Here is a 19949-nt window from a genome sequence, read left to right on the forward strand (position 1 = left end):
TTGTCCTATTATGTTTGAATTTGAACTAAAGTTTGGATCTTATACTGCTATAAAAGCTTACTCTGCTTCCACATTCTGAGATGACCCATCTTGCCTATTTGAACTTCACACCCTCCACTCCCCAGTCCACTTGCAAATTCCTAACCATAGTGTCAGTTGCAAAAAAATTAATCCAATTAAAAAAAATCACAACATTTTTATTCTCCACCTAATTGTCATTCATGACACCAAAAAAAGCTACTGTTTTCAAACTGTATTTACAGATTTTAAAGTTATAGTGATGAAAAGGTGATTGATGCCCCATACCTGGAAACATTCAGATCAGACTGGAAAGGGTTCTCAGCAACCTGATCTGGTGGAAGGTGCCCACTGCAGAGGGTTGGACTAGATGGCATTTAAAGGTCCCTTCCAGCCCAAACCATTCTATGATTCTGGAAGTCTGCACTGCTAACAGGACTGGACTCTAATATTCCAAATTCTCAACAGCATAATGAATATCCTCTTACTGCCTATGCTTAGGTGTGGGGGAGGATGGTCCTATAGGCAGGTACCAGCTAATCCAAGAGTGGTTAGAAACACTTTGAAAGCATGTGGGATGATTTGATTTTGTAGCAGGATAGAGGAATATTTATAATTCCTAATGCATGAAACTTTTAGAGAAGAAGCATTCCTACTCCTTTCTCCATATACCATTTCCTTTCTCTGTGTTTATCCAGTTCAGATATATTTCTCAGGAGACACATCATGGGGCTGAATCCGATGGTATTGCAACTCTGTTGTACTTTATTTTCCTTTTCATAGTAAATATGAATGGATACTGCAACTAGTAATTTACTAATCCACAAGTCTAAACATGGACATAGAAACAGTCCAGATAAACTGAATTGTAAGAACAGTAACTAATTAAGCACAACTGTTTTTGTAATGTTTCCCATGGCTTGCCTTTATAATGCCAATTTCTATGCATTAATAAATTAATAATTCTTCACCTTTATAAAAATTTAAAATCCATCTGTTTATTGACCAGAATAAAAGTCTAGATTCTTCCTCTAAAATGAAAAGTCACTTTCTGGGTAGTTGGGAAACAACATACTTTATGAATTTGCAATGTTTACTCTGCTAAAAAGTGAATATAATTTCTGGGCATGAAAAGGTATAAATAGATAAAAATAATATACACAATAGATAAGATATACAATAATAACAATGAATAAATTAAACAATTAGAACTAAATGGTGATCTCCCCTAAACTATGTTTTAAGGTATTTTGTTGTGAGAAAAAGGACAAAGCCACAGATAACAGATTATATACAGGAAGCCTGTCCATTTATTTCAAAATTAGAGATTTTGTAAAATAAATTGGAACTATTCACTAGTAAATACTATTCTTATTAAAGCATAGCAGTTTCTAAAAACATTTGCTTTTTCAGTGTACCAGCTATACATAAGAATATAGTTCTTTCTCACAAAAATTAGCTTTGAGCAACTAGTGCAAACATCCAATACAAACCTGACTGAAAGTGTTAAGAAATGTATTTGTAAGTACATGAAAATGCATCTCCTTCAGTATATCTGGATACTACTCAAATCCTCCCAGCATTTGTTCTCATTTAAAAAAAAAAGTTCATTCCTCACCACTTGCCAAAGAGGAACATGTATTTTAAATATTACATTCCTTACTTACAAATTATTTATTTAGGATGAAGTCCCTCATAAACCTTTAGCAAACTAGCACTTTACATTTTAAACTGGAGAACTTTAACAAGAAAAGGTAAAACAGTTTATTCAGCTTTTTACAAAGCAGTATACAATAGCACAAAGTGGTATGCCTACTAAAATGTTTTGTTCAAGACAAAAGCAGAAGTTGAATTTTTTATTACAATAAAAATTCTTATTTGACTTGTGTAACTTATTTGGCATTAAAACATGACTGCATTGCTTCTCTCAAAAACTGAGCAGCATATACTTTGAAAGTCACTTGATTTACATCACACCAGTCATTTTGAAGTAAACAATGGTGATTTTCTGTTACAGTCTTAATCACAGCTGTGGACCAGGACCCCCCTGTACAAATTGGTCCTTGGACACACAGCAAATCTATTCTGTGAATCAAAGAAATTCCAGGAAGGCCCAGTGAAAGTCATGAAACCATTGGGGGAATAAAATATTACCTGGCCTGAACATAGCAGTGAAGGCAAGTAAATAGTCTTTCCTGGAATGATAGATTTTAGTATTTCTCACAAAGATAAAATTATTTTTATTGGTCCTTCTAACCGTTTTCATGAAGAAAAAAATTTATTAATCACTCATTAATTTTATGTTCTAGAGACATAAATGTAGATATTCCTCCCCTATGGGGAAAAAATAACTGGGTCTCATTTTCCAGTATCAGCAGCAGCAGCTGCCTGGAAAAGAGTCATCGAAAGTACCACTGAGGTGGAAGGAAGTTTACCATGTGTTACATTTAGTGGAGGAAAGAAATACTTTCATGTTCCACAATTTCAGTTAAGATAACCCTGAAATGACTATGGCATTTGAAAAAATAAGGTTTAATTTTTAACCCTTCATGGGCTCTGAAGTTGTGTAGAGCAATGGACAGCTGTGCCGCTCAGAACACGACTTTTCCATATCATTTAATGTGCATGCACCTCCCATCCTCCTGCACGAACAGCTTCACAATCTTGGGGTGGTGTGGCTGGGAACAAGCCCTACTGTATGTCCTGTTTATATACAAACCTGGAATGTGAATGATCCTAAGTTGGGCAACTGCAAATTATTGTTATCAGTGGTGTTCCGAGGGAAAGAATTGGAAGTAATTTACCTGACAAAAAACTGCACAATGCAGAAATACAAAGAAGTTAGGGGGTTTTACCTCCATTCAGATCTGCCACCTATGGAAACAGCTCAATGGAAACAGCAGGCAACCTGTTGTCAGTGTGAGCTTTCAGCTGTAGCAGTTTGGAAACTTCCATGGCTATATCCCAGCCTGAAACCTCATCTTCATCTTCCAGTTATTTGTTCCCTGCTGCTCTTCTAACTTCCTCTCTTTAGAGGGTTGATCCTGCAGAATTTAGACAAACAAATGCTCTGTGTACAAGGGGAGGTAACTGAAGTGAGTGGTATGGTTGGTGTATGTTGGATTTTTGAGGGGATCCAGCACTAAGGGCATTGCATAGGCTTCAGGGACCTCCTGGCCTATGTGGTTAATGTTGATTTAAGTGCCCTCGGGGCCAGGTCCTGTAGTGTGTGCTTAGCACACAGATGTGTTGCATTGACTTCCACAGAAGTAGAGGAAGTGAACACATCACTGGATGCATTCACATTTGTGCTTGGCAAGAAGGGACTCCAAGTATTTAAAGCTAGCATAAGTGATAATGCACAGTTATTATCATGTTAGATGGCTGAATGTGATACCACATGCGCTGGGCAGATTAATCTCCTACAGCTCTGATTTTGTGAGGATTGTTGCAGAGAACCCTAAAGAAACCCAATGGGTATTGCATGGTACCCCCATAAACTCAATGGAGCATTACTTGATTAAAGAAGTTACAGTCATACTGAGCTGGAGTAAACTGAGAGTGTCCAGAAGACGTAGAGGATTTAAGTGTGTTTAGACACCAAATATCACCATGTAGAAATTTCAGCCTCCGGAAGTTTTAATGGAAGAAAGTAGCTTAATCACTCAGTATATTTTGCAACTGTAGCTGAAAGTTTAACATCACAAAATAACATATTGCTATGCAGCTTCAAGAGTCACACAATTATATTCAATCATTTCCCCTGCTTTTCAAGTCTGCTGTTCATTAAAAACTCTTCTCCAGCTTGCAGTTTCCAGTTTTCAAATGGATGACACAACCAATGCATAGCTTAACGTTCATTCTCATGAGTCATAATTAATAAATAATCGTATCACATACACAGAATTTTACAGGTACTCTTAAAATGGTTTTACAGTTCTATTAAATATATAGATAAAATAATCACTGCTATATAAAAAAAATCATTTTCAAACAGCTGAACTCTCAAGCTCTGCATAAAATTCTGTAGACACATTCATTACAATCTAGAAACTGAATAAAAATACATTTTAGAGCTCAATCTCTCAAAAATATTCATGGCATTGAAAACTGATTGTCATTTTTTACTGTAATCTGTGCTTCCCCTACCATTGTACTGAAAATTTCCTACAATTTGGCAAAGGCTATATCCAGGTCAGTTTGTAGTTTATGTGACTGTTTAACTCATTTCCTCAGTTCTTAGTCATCTGCCCCATAAATGTTTTGTGGGGTTCTGTCTTTAATGGTGTATCTTTCCTTGCACTTTCTATAAAATCACAATGAAACACTTTGCAGTTAAGTTACATGACTACAATGACATTGAACCATCCTTTTATAGTTGTCACTTGCCCTTTAATGGTGCTTCTGTGAACACCAAACATCCTTTATCCAATGATCCTCAAACACTTCCTGTCACTTACACTTCACAATAATCTGCTACCCACATTTGCTCAAAACCAGTGGGTTTTAGAAACAGTCTTAACAGATCAGTACCCTTGTCCATCTGAATTCTGCTGCTAAATTGAACTACCAAATGTGGTCAGTTTAAGGTTGGCATTTTTCAAAAACCCAGTCAAAAATTCAGGAAAAACTTCCTTATTCTGACAGCGCACATATCTGATGGAAAATGGGTAGACAACAGACTGCCCACCAGCCTTTAAACCCCCACTGCCTCAAGCCAGTTCTCTAGGCAGCAAGTTAAAATAGGCTTTGCCATACAGAATGTTTCACAATCAGGCTTTTAGACAGTAGTTCAGAACAGGCCACAAAGCCCAACAACAAGCACTGTTTTCAGAACAGGGCACTTGCATTGAGGGATTGGATCTTGGACCGTGGAAGAAGAGATGCAGGCTCACAAGTCAATTTAAGTGGGGGGAAACTGCTTCTTATGCAGATGTCACTCTTTGCCGTTCCAGGTAAAAGCAAAACTCCTGAAGAATCCAGACTTTTCTTTCATGCACAGTTGACAATACCAGTATCATCACTCTTAACTCTTCACCTGTGATCTTCTCACCCATGGAATGGCTGGGTAAGGTACACTGCCTCTGTTATAGCAAACCTACGACCAAACAAACCCCAAAATGGAAAGCAGCATAACACCAAGTGTCATGGACTAATTTAGTATTTTTTTTCATCTATTTTGAATGGAAGAAGCAATCTTTGTCTCTCAGTGGGATAGGATGGAAAGTGTGTATCAGCTGAAACACTGGGTGAGATGACCAAGACAACTGCTGGATGCTGTTTGACATTTAAACTGCTCATTTCAATGTTTCAGTCACTGTTCATCAGTGGGAGGTAACAAAGAAAACCTTGGGTTTTTTCCCTCTTGGATGAAAATACTGTGTAATGAAATTCCCAGCATCACTGCATTCCCACCTTTCCATTCTTCATGGATGGATAAGACATCCAAAGAGCTTCTTATCCTGATTAATAATCTTAGAAAGAAGAAGACAGAAGAGAGCATACTTTACTTGACTGAACTTTCATAGCTATAAAGTTATATGAAGAGACTGTAATCCAATTCCAGGTAACCTCTGCTCAAGATCTATAAATATGGAAGGATCAGTGAGTAAAGATACAAAGAATCAGAAAAGGTTGTCATAAACCAAAGGAGCCTGTGAAGAGTGAAACATAATGAAGAGCTGTCAACACTTTCACTCCGAACTAATGTACACTGCTACTTGCTGCAATTAAATAGATGCCATACCCCAGCCTAGTATTCCTTGGTTTTAAGGATAAGGATATAATGTTTCTTGTATTTAGTTTTATTCTTTCAGAGGGAAAAGCACTAGCCTTTCAATATTCTATTTTAGCCTACTTCCAGAAAGCATTTTCAAAAAATCTAATAAAGGTTTTCTTTTGGAAGAAAGTATCACTGTCTTCAACAACAAGCACAAACAAGTTCATAGATCACAAAATCAGATGACTCAAAATGCTGAGCACTTTCATCAGCAAGATGAAGAATGTATTTTTTTACTTATGTTGATTTACATTGAATTAAGTTGGGACATTTGGATCTGTTCCTCACCAGGCACAGTAGATCTTATTTTTAGGTTCATGGGGTGAATCCAGATCTAGTCAACAGTGAAAGGACAGAATAGGAAAGATTTGAAAAGTAGTGACTTCACAAAAAGTCACATAGAGAAAAGTTACTGGTATTAAATTGAATTTGAAGACTTCTCTTTTGTTCTCCAAAGCATGGGTTACACCTTGTCTGGAAAAATCCTAAGTCAAATATCCTAAAGTGATCACTGATGTGGACAAAAATTACAAGAGGCAGAAGTGGCTCAACTGTGCCTATGGAAAAGCCACAGGAGTCTCTTAGTTGCACTAGAAAGTCAGTGTTGGCTGTCAGCATTTCTCTGTATTTAGTTTTATATCTGTCATTTCTTTCTCTATTGATTTGGACACTTAAAGGCTATTTCTAATCCTTTTACCATACACTTGTGCCTTAAGAGTAGCCTTAGCAAATTAGGTGACCTATTGTTTTTTATATCTTCAAAAAAGAGACATTTTCCCGTGATCTGCTAAGTAAAAGCAGCAGCAAAAATGAAGCAGAAGCAGACTCAGAAGCACTGAGGTACTTTTAAAACACTTCAGTTTCTGGGCTAAGATTTCCCATATGACCACTCCTGTGAAGCAGTGAGCATGTATGTGCTTCACACTTCTCCACACCCAGTTTATTCCTTCGGACCAAACCTAACAAAAGGTGCAGGACCAAAGTGAATTTAAATCCTAAAAAAAATCAAACTCTCCTACCCCAATAAACCCTCAACCTGATTTTGCTGCTCCACTGGATTTGCTACTGGAACTGTAATTCCTGATCTGTATTTCACTACCTGTAGTTCTGCTCTGTCTCCAACTCTTCCAAATAATTCAATGAAAAACGTGAAGAAGCATTTCTAGCCTTGCCCTTGCAGGTGGCCAGATCCAGAGGCAAGTCAACACTACCCCTCTTCCACAGCTGTCAGGCCCTACATAAGAAAATGAAGCCAGAAGAATAATTTTTGAAGACTAGAGCTCTGAATTGTTCATATTTCTACTGATAATTATCTGGTTTTATTTAGCATCTTATAAAGCAAGGCACAAATGTACAAAATTGCGTCTACTAAATCGGGTCATTTTTATATATATTTACACAGTTATCATAATATAAAACGTGCTTTGACACTGTCATAGCACAACAGTAGAGGAATTGAAGACAACCTGATAATAAACACAAATACCAGGTCCTGGATTTCTGTTTGTGCTTCACCTGAAGGAATATATTCATATGCAGATACACAAAGCAATCCAGCCACCATCCTTTATTTTTCCACACCTCACACAGATCAAACTTTGTTGCTAAGAAGCTGTGGAAGGAGTAAAAGGCAGTAGATCAGCACCCAGAAGAAAATGATGAAGTAAAATATCTCTGGCTGCTCAAAAATTGTAATCTCGTGAATTGGTGGTGGGGTCTCACTTGCTTCTGAGTCCTTTTTCTTCCTGTAAACAGGAGATAATTCAATAAGAGGCAAGCAAAAGAAAAAAAAACCTTCATTGTTAATGTTTACTGTGAAGATCAGAGGGCAGACTAACAGACAGCAGTTTAAAGAACCAATTCAATTTAGTCAGCCTGAGTCCCAGCTAGACTAGGAGGGGCAGAACAGGCTAAAGCAGTGTGTTCCTTCCAGAGCCACTGTACATATCAATTAATCCTCAGAAAACTGGACAAATTCTCAGGTAGTATAAGGAGATTCCCACCAGTCAGAAAGATGCCCTTTTATTTTGAGAACAGTAAACATAGCTCTGGGCAGCACAAATCAAACTTTCACAATTTTGCTTATACACTGGATCTGACTTAATATACTTCCCCCAAATCATCTACTTTCAGAGCTACTTATGTCAGACACCTGAATATTAAACAGAAAAAGCCCAAAACTTCCAGAAACCAACTAGCAGTTGGGGTTTTCCAGGACAACTCCAAAATTTGAACTTTCCAAATTTCCAACTGTGGTTCATAAGGGCAAAGTCCAATGGACTCTGCTGGCACCACTGAGCTCTCACAAAGACAAGGAAGGGTCTTATTTAAAAAGGCACAAGATGGTACACTCGTTTTATAATTTTACAATACTATAAGAATAACCCTCTGGGTCTAATCTACTTTTGGAGAAAAATGTGTTTTGGCCTGTTTTAATGAGTCCTTTTTTCTGGCTTGAGGCATCCTACTTGCTCAGATGTTATACTGGATATATACCTGAGTATCACCCAAAATTTGCTCAATATCAGCAATCCGTAAACAGCTACAACTGTAACAGCTATTTATGTTGGTTTTTTTTTTAACAGAAGCATAAGTGAGACCGGGACAGTGGATCTTGATAATATTTTGTGTTTTCTGCATTTAAATATAACAATCGTTTTAACTACTGAGAGGTACCACTCAGTATCAGCTAAGAGAGAAAACCTAAAGCAATCCTTTGTTTTTTATAGATATTTAGTATCCAAAGGCATACACACTCTGTGTTCAGGACCCATCACCCTAGTCTAGACTAAACACACACACACACACACACACATACTCTAACAGAGGGGCCTGACCTCCACTGAAGTTATTGATTTTCCCTAGCATTGACCATACTAAATACTGTCTTGACAGTCTTCCAAACATAGAAAGAGTCATCACTGCTAGAGGGCCTGACATATCCACCAAGTGGAGAGAACACTCAGACTCCTGCTTAGACAGCTGAATCTTTCAACTCAAGTCAAGAAAAAGCATTTTAGTCAAGGGACAGATTAAGCAATAATGAACTTTCGTATCTTACGCTTATAGGAAATATGTAGCACTTTTGTAGCACTGCTAGTAGTACCTAGATTTATGGATTCCTCGCAAAACTCTTTGAATAAGAACCACTCACCTGATGATTAATGTATTTTCACCCATATCTGTCATCTTCTGCTCATTTACACCATAGGTTTCCTTAAACAAACAAGAAATAGATTATATAACAAAAATAAAATTCAGTATGTCACAAAGGTGGTAATTGTGTGTGTATTTTATGCAGAGTATTTCTAATTGTTTGCTCAATTAAAATGAAAGTGTGCTTATAAATGTATTCCCTGTTAGCACATCCAGCACTGCAGTCTAGTATACACACACAGAAAAAGAAAAAAGTTGTGAAATAAGATTTTTTTGCTTTCAACTGCTTTCACTCAGCTGAATAAAGCTCCCCTCATTCATATGTATTTCTAATAGCTCTGACAGCGTTGCAAAACTAAAGCATCTGTGTGAAACCTCAGTTTCACTGAACGTTGGTGGCAGCATTTCTTTAAAACTCCAAGATGGTCAGAATTTTGTTTTTGTGCTGAAAAAAGCCATATTCCTATCCCTGCTCAGCGTGACCAGATTGCTGATAATGTCCCTTTCTTCTGACTTAAAAAGTAAAAATCCAGACCTCAGCTGTACAGTGTGCTCTCAAGAAGCCAGTATGAATCACATCTGTCATTAGGGATGCAGTTTCATGTTACAACTAAAATTCTTTTAGGGTTAGCTGCTGCTACTGAGAGAATATAACACTGCTACTGTGAAGGAGAGGGAAAGAGCCCAGTTTTTCAGAAACAGTGCTCTTCAGAAGACACACAACATTTTTGCAGGGTTGGGACCAGGGCACCAACATACATACAGAGAATGCAAAAATTGAAAGAAACTGGGGCAGCAAGTAAAGGAAGCTTCAAAGAAGCAAAATGTTGCAGCTATACAGTTATGACGGAGCAAGATTCAAAGTTACAGTAGATTTAATTGTAGTATGAGGGACTCCTTTGGGGATTTGTTCAAGGGTCAGTGAAATTCAGTTCCATGTATTTAGGAGATATAGAAGCTATGCCTGGTTTTGGCACTAAAATTATTAGAAGCCACAAGACTTGCATACTGTCACAGAGCTTTATAGAGAGAGTAGACCTTTTTACAGTGTGTGAACTTTTGGAGTTTAAGAGAAACAGAGAAACAGTGACAAATAAATTTCCACACACTTACCTCCTCAGAAGGATTAGGAGACCTTTTTCGGAGATAAACATTGGCATCATTGTCACTGGTTCTGAAATGTATGTAAAAGCAAGTTTTTTAAATTTAAATTCATAAAGGAAAGTTAAAGAGAGCCACTGCAATTGCACATGCCAGTTTTAAGCTGTGCAAAACCACAAATATGCATTGTTGCCTGTATTAGAATATGGACTCAAATTTATCAGTAACATTATAAAAACAGCTTTGGGAAAATCTGACTCATTTTCAAAATTCATATGCTCAAAAAGGAATCTTTTCTGAAAAATGCCATCTGACAGCATTTTCCCACCTTCAACATCACTAGCATTTCAGTGAGAATATACCAGGTTTTATGGCATCAACATAAATTAAAAACGGACAGGGGAACAAAAAGCTTGAAGGGAACAATGGGTTTTTCTAAGTAAACTTTCAAATTCATTACAGTGCTAAAGTGATAAGCATCAACAAATTGCAGTTCATGTCCCACTCCAATAAACCTAAGAATAAATTGGAACATAAGAAGAAACAGAAGTGAATGGAGTAAAATTAGCTGAGTGTCTCTGTACTGGCTCTGGCTGGGGTGCAGTTAAATTACCCCACAGCAGCCCCTATAGTGCTGTGCTTTGTACTTGTAGCTAGAAGGGTGTTGGTAAAACACGTGTTTTGGCTGCAGCTGAGCAGCGCTGGAACAGCACCGTGGCCTTGCCTCCAACCCCCACCCTACAGGCCAGTGGTCTGAGGCTGGGCAAGAGGTTAGGAGGGGACACAGCCAGGACAGCTGACCCAAACTGACCAAAGGACACTCATACTTGTTATTATATCTGTCTTCTGAAGCAACCACTACACTCTGCTTCCCAGGAAGTGGCTGGACATCACCTGCTGATGGGAAGTAGAGAAAAAATAATTCTTATTTTTTGGGGTCTTCTAATTTTCTTCCACACATGGCCTTCGCTTTTTTATCATTAAAATGCCTTTATCTCAACCCATGAGTTCTTCATCTTATTTTCTCTCCACAACCTCATTTACTTGATCATAATCAGAAGAAAACACTCAAAAAATATCTGTTGGAATGAATCGGTGTCATGCTTCCATACAGTGTCACAATGCACATGGATTATTTCATCTACCTTACAAAATACTCTTTCTGTTGGAAAAGCAGTTATAACACTGCCATGTTCAAAATGCACTGGGGTTCCAATTGGGCTCCGTGTAGCAAAGTGTATAGCACAGTCAAATCAAGTTCCATTGGCACTGAATCACCCGATATGTTTAAGAGAAGCACAGGAAGAAGAGAAACACAGGAAGAAGCCAATGAGTTCCAATACACTGTTCCTAAAAGAAGACTACAAGAAATATCCAATGGACAGGGCACATTTCCAAAGACCAGTCAGGTGTATTTAAGAGAAAGTTAATGTGAAATACCTGGTAAATTCCTGGCATTCAGCAATTTCTTGCAGGTTATCTTGTGATAGAGTAGTAGTGGCAACTTCTGAGATCTGCAAATCTTCTTTGATCATATTTTCCCCTTCCTCCTCCCTATTACTACTTTCTTCTGGTGTCTTTATAGCTATTGATAAATCCTCTAGAGGTTCTACTATGGCCTGTTGAAGTTAAGAAACATTTTGCATTAGGCAACAAGACTGATTCTCCACCCTTCCAAATACCTTAGTGGTGTAGCCTATTCAGATGCTATATTGCAAGTAGTATGAGACTGAAAGTCTCACTGAAGAGAATAAAAAAAGCAATAAATTTCTTGAAAATCTTTCTGGATACATTGAGCTATAAAGTATCACCAGTGCAACATACAATCATCATACTGACAATTGTCAGTTCTTTCTATTAAGAAGCCATGACATGACATGGGGCTTCGAAGCAATCCACAAGACTTTTTTAAATCTATCCCAAATTAGTCTTTCAAGCTAACAGCAAAGTGACTTCATTACTATAGTAAGTGTCAAGACAAAAACATGCTGAAGCAACTTGTCCAATCAACATATAGAGCAGCATTAAATGGACACTCACTCCTGAAAAACACTGTCAAAAATTACTCCACTGGAAAACTTGTAAGGCACTTCAAAATTGGTGTCTGCAAGAAGAGATACAGGAGCAAACTGTCTAAACCAAATACCCCAAAAATCTCCCCCTCTTTCTCCTCCTCCAGTGTAGACAAGCCTTCATTTTGACAAGCCTACTCAAATTGCTTTTTTAAGCTTTTGTAGGCAAACTTATTTGGATTCAGATAAAAATTGTCATTGCCTTTATCCTTTCTTTATAAGCTATACTACTTTCTCTTCATCTCATTACAAATTATTAAAAATACCTTCTCTGGTAATCTTTTATGCCTAGGGATTACAGAGAAGCCTCAAAGGTAATCTTTTATGCCTAGGGATTACAGAGAAGCCTCAAACTATTTTAAAACATAATAAAAATTCACATTTTTGCTGTACTATTAACAGGGCTTATTTTCTCTCTTAATGCCAGATCTTCTCAGGGATCTGCAATTCCATTCATTCCAGTAGGGGGCTGTGGCAAACAGTGTTACGGGACAGGAAACAAAGTATATTTTAAACATTTCTCCCAAACACTGCAAAATGAAAGCAAATGAAAACCTCTGAGGTCAGATGCTAATCCCCCACAAAGAAATGCTGGTAATAAAAAAATAAAATACCTCAAGATGTTGTGGAATAGTGGAATCTTGATCGTTGGTGGCCTTATTGCCATCTTCTTCAATTTCTAACTCTTCTACTATTAATGGCACTTCTTTTTCATTGGAATAATTCATGTGACTATTAATATTTGTAGTTTCCTCCTCTCTGTTCTCAGTATCTGTTTCTAATGGAGGGGTGCTTAGCTTATTGTCTAAGTCTGGCTCTGAAGCATCTTCCTTGTAGTTTTGTTCTGGTAAGCTCTTGTCAGGTAAAACACCTGTTACTGTTTCAGAAGAAGCTTTGTCATTTCCAGTGTCATAACCTTCGATACAAGGCTCCAGGTAAGCATTCAGAACTGCTGATATAGGGACATTATAATGTGGATAATAAAAGAGATCATGGGGTATTACGGATACTTTGGAAGAACTGGGCAACACTTGAGCTGCAGACTCAACTTCATCACAGCTGTCCAGGTCATCTGGAGTTTTAGGTACATCTGAGAGAGACTCATCAGATGTTTCATGCTGTGTAGACAGTTCTTGGCTTTCGAGATTAGAACTATTCAGTGAACAAGGGCTTGATTCTATTGTCTCGAAGACAGGTGATTCCTTTGTATGTTCGTCTTCTGGATGTTTCTGTATTTCCTCATTTAGAAGATGAAGAACGTACTTATGTGTATCTTCTTGTTTTGAGGTGTCTTCTGGTAAAAGAACTGAAGATTGGGGTTTGCTCTCTTCTACTTTATTAATAGAATCATCTGTAAGTATACCTGAAGTCCAGGATAATGGACTCAAAGAAGAAGTATTGGCTGAAAGGCTCTTAGTTTCGTTGTCATATTCAGTAGGGGTTTCTTTAGTTAATTCCTCAGAGTATTCTTCAAAAGAGTCGACAGAATTTTTCTGATCTGTCAGAACAGTTGGAGAAAGGTCATTGTTCTGTTTCAGTTGATCATCAGAGATGCCCCCTTCACCTGACATGAATTTATCACTTAGAACCTCCCAAGAGGAACTGGATTCAAAACTGACAGATCCTGTGATTTTCAGTGAGGTAGGCCTCTGAGGCTCTTCTTCAGATGTTTCCTGTGAGTCACCTAACACTTGACTCAGTTTCCCATTACAATTTTCAGCAGCGGTTTCTGAGGGGATTCTCTCAGGGATGTCATGAATATGGACCTTTGGAGGAGCAGGATGACTCCTCTCGTGATTAACAGTATACATGTTTTCTTCACTTTCACTTAAAATCAAGATTTTGCCTTCCTTTTCTGACGGTGTGTCTTTGATGTGGACATATGTGGACTCAATTGGAAGCTCCTTGTCAGGATCTGTAAAGTCTTCCTATAAGTGATGATACACCATTAAATAATAAATCCTACCTCAAATACCATTTTACATTTCCCAAACACTATAGAAAGAATAACTACCTAGCCCATCACCCCATTACCTTGTAAATGGCCAATTAATGACTCATTTATTTTGAAAGTAGGAAAACTGATTTGGCAAGTCAAGTGCCTTGAAAAAGCTCAATGTCAAGAAGCCACTTGTACAGGAAGATCAGAATGCAGACAAGCCTAATCCTCAGTTGTTAATGTATTCATTTCTCCCTGCTGCACCTGTGGAGACAACTGATGGCTTTTTGACATAATCCCAAACCCTAGGAATAACATAAATCTAACAACTCCAATAAATCCACTGTGAAATGTATTGATATATTAGATTATTTCATTCCAACAGACTGTATTAAAAGAAAGGTTGGTTTTTTCTATGTCCATTAAAATGCCAACAAGTCTTAATGTCAGCAGATCTTACTGCTCATCTAACTTAATAATAACAACTAGATTATTATAATAATTTTAATTCCAATGACTTTAGTAATGCCCACCAATTTTATCAGATACAAAATATATCCCAGCTGGAACCTGCAGTTGAGAAATGCCTGTTTCTGCAAAAGATCTTTGGCAATCCCTGGCACTGTCAGGCCCCACTTAATCCTCAACTCTTTATTTTTGCATTTAAGTCCTAGTTGTTTAAGCTGCAGTTTATTTCATGCTTACAGTGAGTGCTTCTGACTGTTGTATTGACAAGATTCAGCCTCTGGTATCTTGTGTCTCATACCTGCTAAATTCAGATCGATCATGGCCCTCAAACTTGAGAAGATAGAATTCAAAATTAAATTCAAAGTCCAATGAAACATCACAGGTGAACAGATAAATTTCAGCCTTATTTAAGACAAATACAGCAAAGTGGTAGAGTCCTGTGAAACCAGTCCTAATCTCTGAAAGTTACAATTGGATGTAAATGTTTAAAAGCACAATTCTACCTAAGGCATTCTAGCACTCACCAACGAAAGCCTATTTCACTAGATTTAACAAAAATGCAAACAATTAAATCTGAGTTTGTTATTTTAAATAGCTTAGAAAAAAACATAGAAAATAAATATCTGACTTTATTAAGTACACCAAAGCAAATTAAAGAAATGTGATATAGGAGAAAACACATACCCCTTCCAGCTCTGGGAAGTGCTCCAGAAATTGTGCCACGTATGTGACGATTGACTGTTCATCAGGTGATTCCACCATGATATCTGTGGAGACAGACAAAAAGGCCTTAAGCACACACATCTTTAAAACACTTGCAGAGGAACAGATCGTCAGACATTTATCCTGCCTTTGTGGTGAGAGAATTAACAGCTAACAAACACTTTTCTTTTTCTGACAGATAAGATAAATGCTCTCCACTGTTGATGGCACTCGATAGAGTTCTCAACATTTTGTTCACATGTTTTTTCCTATTTCCAAACACATACCAAATCCCAATCAGGGTCCCTTTTCATCCACCTTTGTACTGTCATTTATGTTGTTGTCACTAGACAGTTGAGTGTTGTTCAGTGACAATACAGAGGCTTATTTGTGACAGGATGACCCAGTCTTCTGACATGTGACCCACGAAAATGCAATTGGGTTTTGAGTCATAGCATCAAGGTCTAACACCTGTCTAGTAGAGTTCAGTAAAAAGCACTACAAGAATCCACTTACATACATATATTTATATACACACATATGTTTGTATTTAAATATACAAATATGTGTGTGTGTATATGCATTGTAAAGTGAAAATTGGGAGATGCAAATGCATTTGAACAGGTATCCATTCAGTTTCCTGGTACGGCAGCCTTGCACACTTCATCATGGAGTGACATTTAGTCTCTCCATGCTGAGGTGTTACAAAACAGTGCTAATGCACTGAGACACCCCTCAGCACAACAATTAATGCCCCCTAGTAATGCAGATGTCACATAGCATCTAAACGTGAACCAGGGCCAGTGTACATAGCTAAAACCATGGTAAGATCTCTGCCCCCAAGGAGCTTACAAATATGACTGACAGCATACAGCTACAAGCTGCTGACCAATTAATTTCTATTTTTCTAATCAGTAAGATCAACACACTGATCACATCAACAGCCTAATCACTGGGAGGTTTTTGGTAGGTATCACAATGCACTATTCATGAATTCATTATAGTTTGAATGTTACCCAACAGAGCTGGTGTAGGCGTTTTACCTTCTGGTTCGAGGAGCCGAGGAACACCCAGCTTATTCTGTGCTATGCTGAAAGCATCCTCCAGGTTTTCTCGTGCTGATTTCTCCAGTGCTTGCTTCATGTCTACCAAAGTGCAGTCTATGGCTTTTATGATGGCTAAGAAAGCAAGGCCACTCCTCCAACTGCTGGTAAAGTCCTGAACTGCAACACCGTACCTAAACAGAATGACATACAGTTTACGGGGGTGGTCGTGATACAAAATCCAAAGTAAAGGCATAACAATTTTCAAAGACTCCGAAAAGTTAAAACAGAAGGTTGCTGAGTTGTACTTGTCACATTTGAGATATTTTTGGATTTCAAAATGCACAAATACATCCAGAAAACACACAGATTCACAAACTGGATTGGTGTGGCTAACAGCTGACATGAACCTGCTTGTAGGAAGTAGTTAGTAAAAACAAAGCCCTCAAGAATTCAGCAACCACAATTAACATTCACAAAACCAAATGTCTCTGTGATTCCCGTTTCTGTTGCTCTCCAGCATTTTAATGCCATAGCTTGGGAAAACTGCCAAGATTTAAATATTTAAACAAATAAGCATAAATGATTCACATTCCTGTGTATTTGGCCTTCTATAGCAGAAAATTTGCCAAATGCAAATGATGTCAGCATATCCAGAAACCACAAGTTTATGTCCAAAGTTTTGGAGCGAAAACTTGCAATGAAATACAGCCCCAGAATAGAAAATTCTGCAGAGATCATGGGATAGCAGTATTATAGTGATGCTATTATGTTTTTAACAGTGCAGTTGCAAGAACAATTTTCTCCTGTTAGATGTTTTCGATTTGTACTCTTTGACTGGGCTGAAAAGACTATGGCCTTTACTTCTCAGGTCCTCACTTTCCTTGTATCACCTCCCTGTTAATGATGATATCAGCATTATTTTGGGACTAAAACCATGCCTCCTTTATGGTCTGTGCTGGTAGCAGTGAACTATGGATCTCAATGGAACAACAAGCACCCTTAGCTTCACTGGAGAGAACCAAGGAATGATGTCCACAGGACCAAGCATTTAAGATTGAAATTTCTGTCTTCAACACTAGATACAGAAATTTGTGTCCAAAGGCAGATTTGGACATACAAATCAACAGATAAAAATGCCAAATATTCATATAACCAACCTGTATAAGTAACTTTGACCCATGCCCTCTTTAAAACTCTCTGCCAGTCACTGCTTCAGATAACAACACATATAAAATACAGTCCAAGCATTTGCATGTGCACCAGATATCTTACACTACAGTTTTTTAACGTGACAGTAACTCTGCCAGGATAAAGCATTACTAGACAAAATGCTTTGGCAAAACAACCACTTTTTTATTAAAGAGGAGAGATGTGTTGTGCAATGGAAATGGACTCAAATTTTACAAGTTTGAGAGAAGTGACTTAAGTTTCACCACCTTCCCCCTTGAGTTCTGAGGAATGAGGAGGTCTAGTAGGGTCTCTGTCCTTCATGGCACTCTGCAGCACACAGAGAAGCTTCCTCAGGGCTGTTGCTTAATTTAAAAGGCTGTTGATAAAGTCTTTCAATACATTTATTTTTTCAGTTCACCCCTTGGTTACACCTAGCCTTTAATTAGCAAAAGATATTGGACAGACTGCAGGAAAGCCAGGGGTATGGGGAGGTGGGAATGCTCCTGTTTTAAACAGCATCAAGAAGGTTATTGCAAGTTAACATTTAACACTCAAACTATGAAGCCAGCAGCGGGCTTCAAGGTCAGACAGCTGCTGTAGACACACGGCCGTACTCAAACACCCCCTGCAGAGACCCTGCACTTGCAAACTTTGAAAGCAGAAGAAGCCACAGCACACAGTAACAGACCCACGGGGCAGGACAGAGAAAAGAGACTCAGCTTCAAAAGGGCAGGTGGCAAGACACGGTTTTATACAAGAGTTTGCTAGCTTACTTTCTGGTTTTCCTCTGAACCCAGATTAGAAGGGCCCTGATGGCTTTCCGCTGATCCTTCACTGTAATAGACATGTTTCTCTCCACGCTGGGAGTGCTGGGGGATGTGTCTGACTCTGGACCACTGGGCCCAGAGGACAGGCTGGAGGAGGAGGAGTTCCTGTTGAGGTTGCCGGTCAGCTCCTTAATCTGTAATAAAAGGCAAAACACACAGTGCTCTGCTTTATCATGGGCTGCACGGTGCTCTTGTTTACATGCAAACTTTAAAGAGATCAATGCCGTAACTGAATTTTAAGAGGTAATTAGAGTCCTGTCCATTTTAACTCTTGGCTTGTATTGCACAGGCATGACAGTCAGCAGCAGCCCAGCTGGCAGCCCCAGGCAACAGAAAGGGCAGGGTACTGTTCAGGCTGAACTGCGGAAATTCCTATTAAACAAAAAGCAAAGAAACATGTCCTTGAAAGAAAAGTTAGTTTAACTGAAATTGTTCTCTTCACAGGAGTTGCTTGCGTGATATATTTTTAGTCAAAAAGTAGTGACTTGCAGCAGGACTCCTGTCCTTGGTCAGCACTGACATTTGAGTCCAAATTATCCACTCTGCTGCTTTTGGGTCCCCTGTGCCCTCTGCTGCCAGGGTGACAGATCCTGGTCGCAGCATCTCTGCCCGCAAGTCTGCCTGGCTGAACCGGTTCTGTGCAGCACTGCTCAGCCCGAGGAGCTCAGCCAGGGAGAGAAGCCTCTGTGCAAATTCAAGATCATTTTTTTAACCTTACAGCCATTTTTTAAATGAGTTCAAGAGAATGAAAGGGCCTCACATTCGTACAAGAGTTGCAGAACCCTCTCTCCATCTCTCTCTCTGTCCATTAGAATTTGGTATTGTTTAGAAGGTAATTTTCAAACTATGTGTAGATTAGGGCACAGTTTTAATCTAAGTCTGGGGCTAAATCAATTTTCAGGCTCAAATCAGTTTTTTCACTTCCTGGCCCTTCGAGATCTTTCATTCATCAGTTGTGAATTTTTGCCATGTCGAGTAAGTCTCCAGAGATCAGTGATTCTAAATGGAATTTCCTATCGCATTGGACCAAATCCAGAAAAGGTTATTGAAAATAAACTGTGACCTGGAACCAAACCCAGGACATTGGTTCAGATCCAGGGAATCTGGAACAGAACCCTGAGAAGGCAAGGAGAGAAAGCAAAGTAGTAATCTGAAGCTCTAATTCAGGTCCAAGTCAAATGAGGGTTTAAATTGTCTCCAATTTACACCAAAATAGGTCCAATGAAGTAAAATGAAAGCAGCTGCAAGTATAAAATTAGTGTAGGTAAAGCTCAGGTTTACTATGATTAATTATGTTCTTTAGGACTAAAAATCAATTTAAAAATCAGTATTCAGCTGGAATTGATTGATACCATGAAGACTGTTCACTTATGAGTAAAGTATTCAAATTTTATTACCTGAAAAAACAAGATTATATTCCATATTAGTCCAAGAACCAGAGAGGAATTTCCATCTGCTATTTCTGCTGCATCAATGCTAACAAGCTTTACCTGTAAAAGAGAAAATAAATCCAGAGCCAAATTCAAAAAAGCAAAGTATATGCAAAAAATGCACTGAGACTACTGGATATGTCCACAGCACTTCTGCCACTGACTGGCCGGCCAGAAAGCAATACTGAAATCTTGTGTTAAGGATAATTTTCCCTGATGACAAGCACCCTGCTTCTGGAAC

General features: G+C 38.3%; 1 protein-coding gene across 1 annotated transcript in view; it reads right to left on the bottom strand.

Moving 5' to 3' along the window:
* Window positions 1–7084: 7084 nt before the first annotated feature.
* The window catches only part of CLMN (calmin), a 70122-nt gene continuing 57257 nt past the window's right edge, over window positions 7085–19949 (bottom strand). The window contains exons 5-13 of the mRNA XM_029964140.1: window positions 19676–19768; window positions 18225–18412; window positions 16279–16472; window positions 15218–15300; window positions 12741–14054; window positions 11495–11673; window positions 10067–10127; window positions 8952–9013; window positions 7085–7542 (exon numbers count right to left, since the gene is read on the bottom strand). Of these exons, the coding sequence (XP_029820000.1) occupies window positions 7389–7542; window positions 8952–9013; window positions 10067–10127; window positions 11495–11673; window positions 12741–14054; window positions 15218–15300; window positions 16279–16472; window positions 18225–18412; window positions 19676–19768 (2328 nt within the window). The 3' untranslated portion in view covers window positions 7085–7388. The remainder of the gene's footprint in view (window positions 7543–8951; window positions 9014–10066; window positions 10128–11494; window positions 11674–12740; window positions 14055–15217; window positions 15301–16278; window positions 16473–18224; window positions 18413–19675; window positions 19769–19949) is intronic.

Source organism: Manacus vitellinus, unplaced genomic scaffold (genome assembly GCF_001715985.3).
Source record: "Manacus vitellinus isolate BGI_N305 unplaced genomic scaffold, ASM171598v3 scaffold_6_pilon, whole genome shotgun sequence".
Taxonomy (NCBI): domain Eukaryota; kingdom Metazoa; phylum Chordata; class Aves; order Passeriformes; family Pipridae; genus Manacus; species Manacus vitellinus.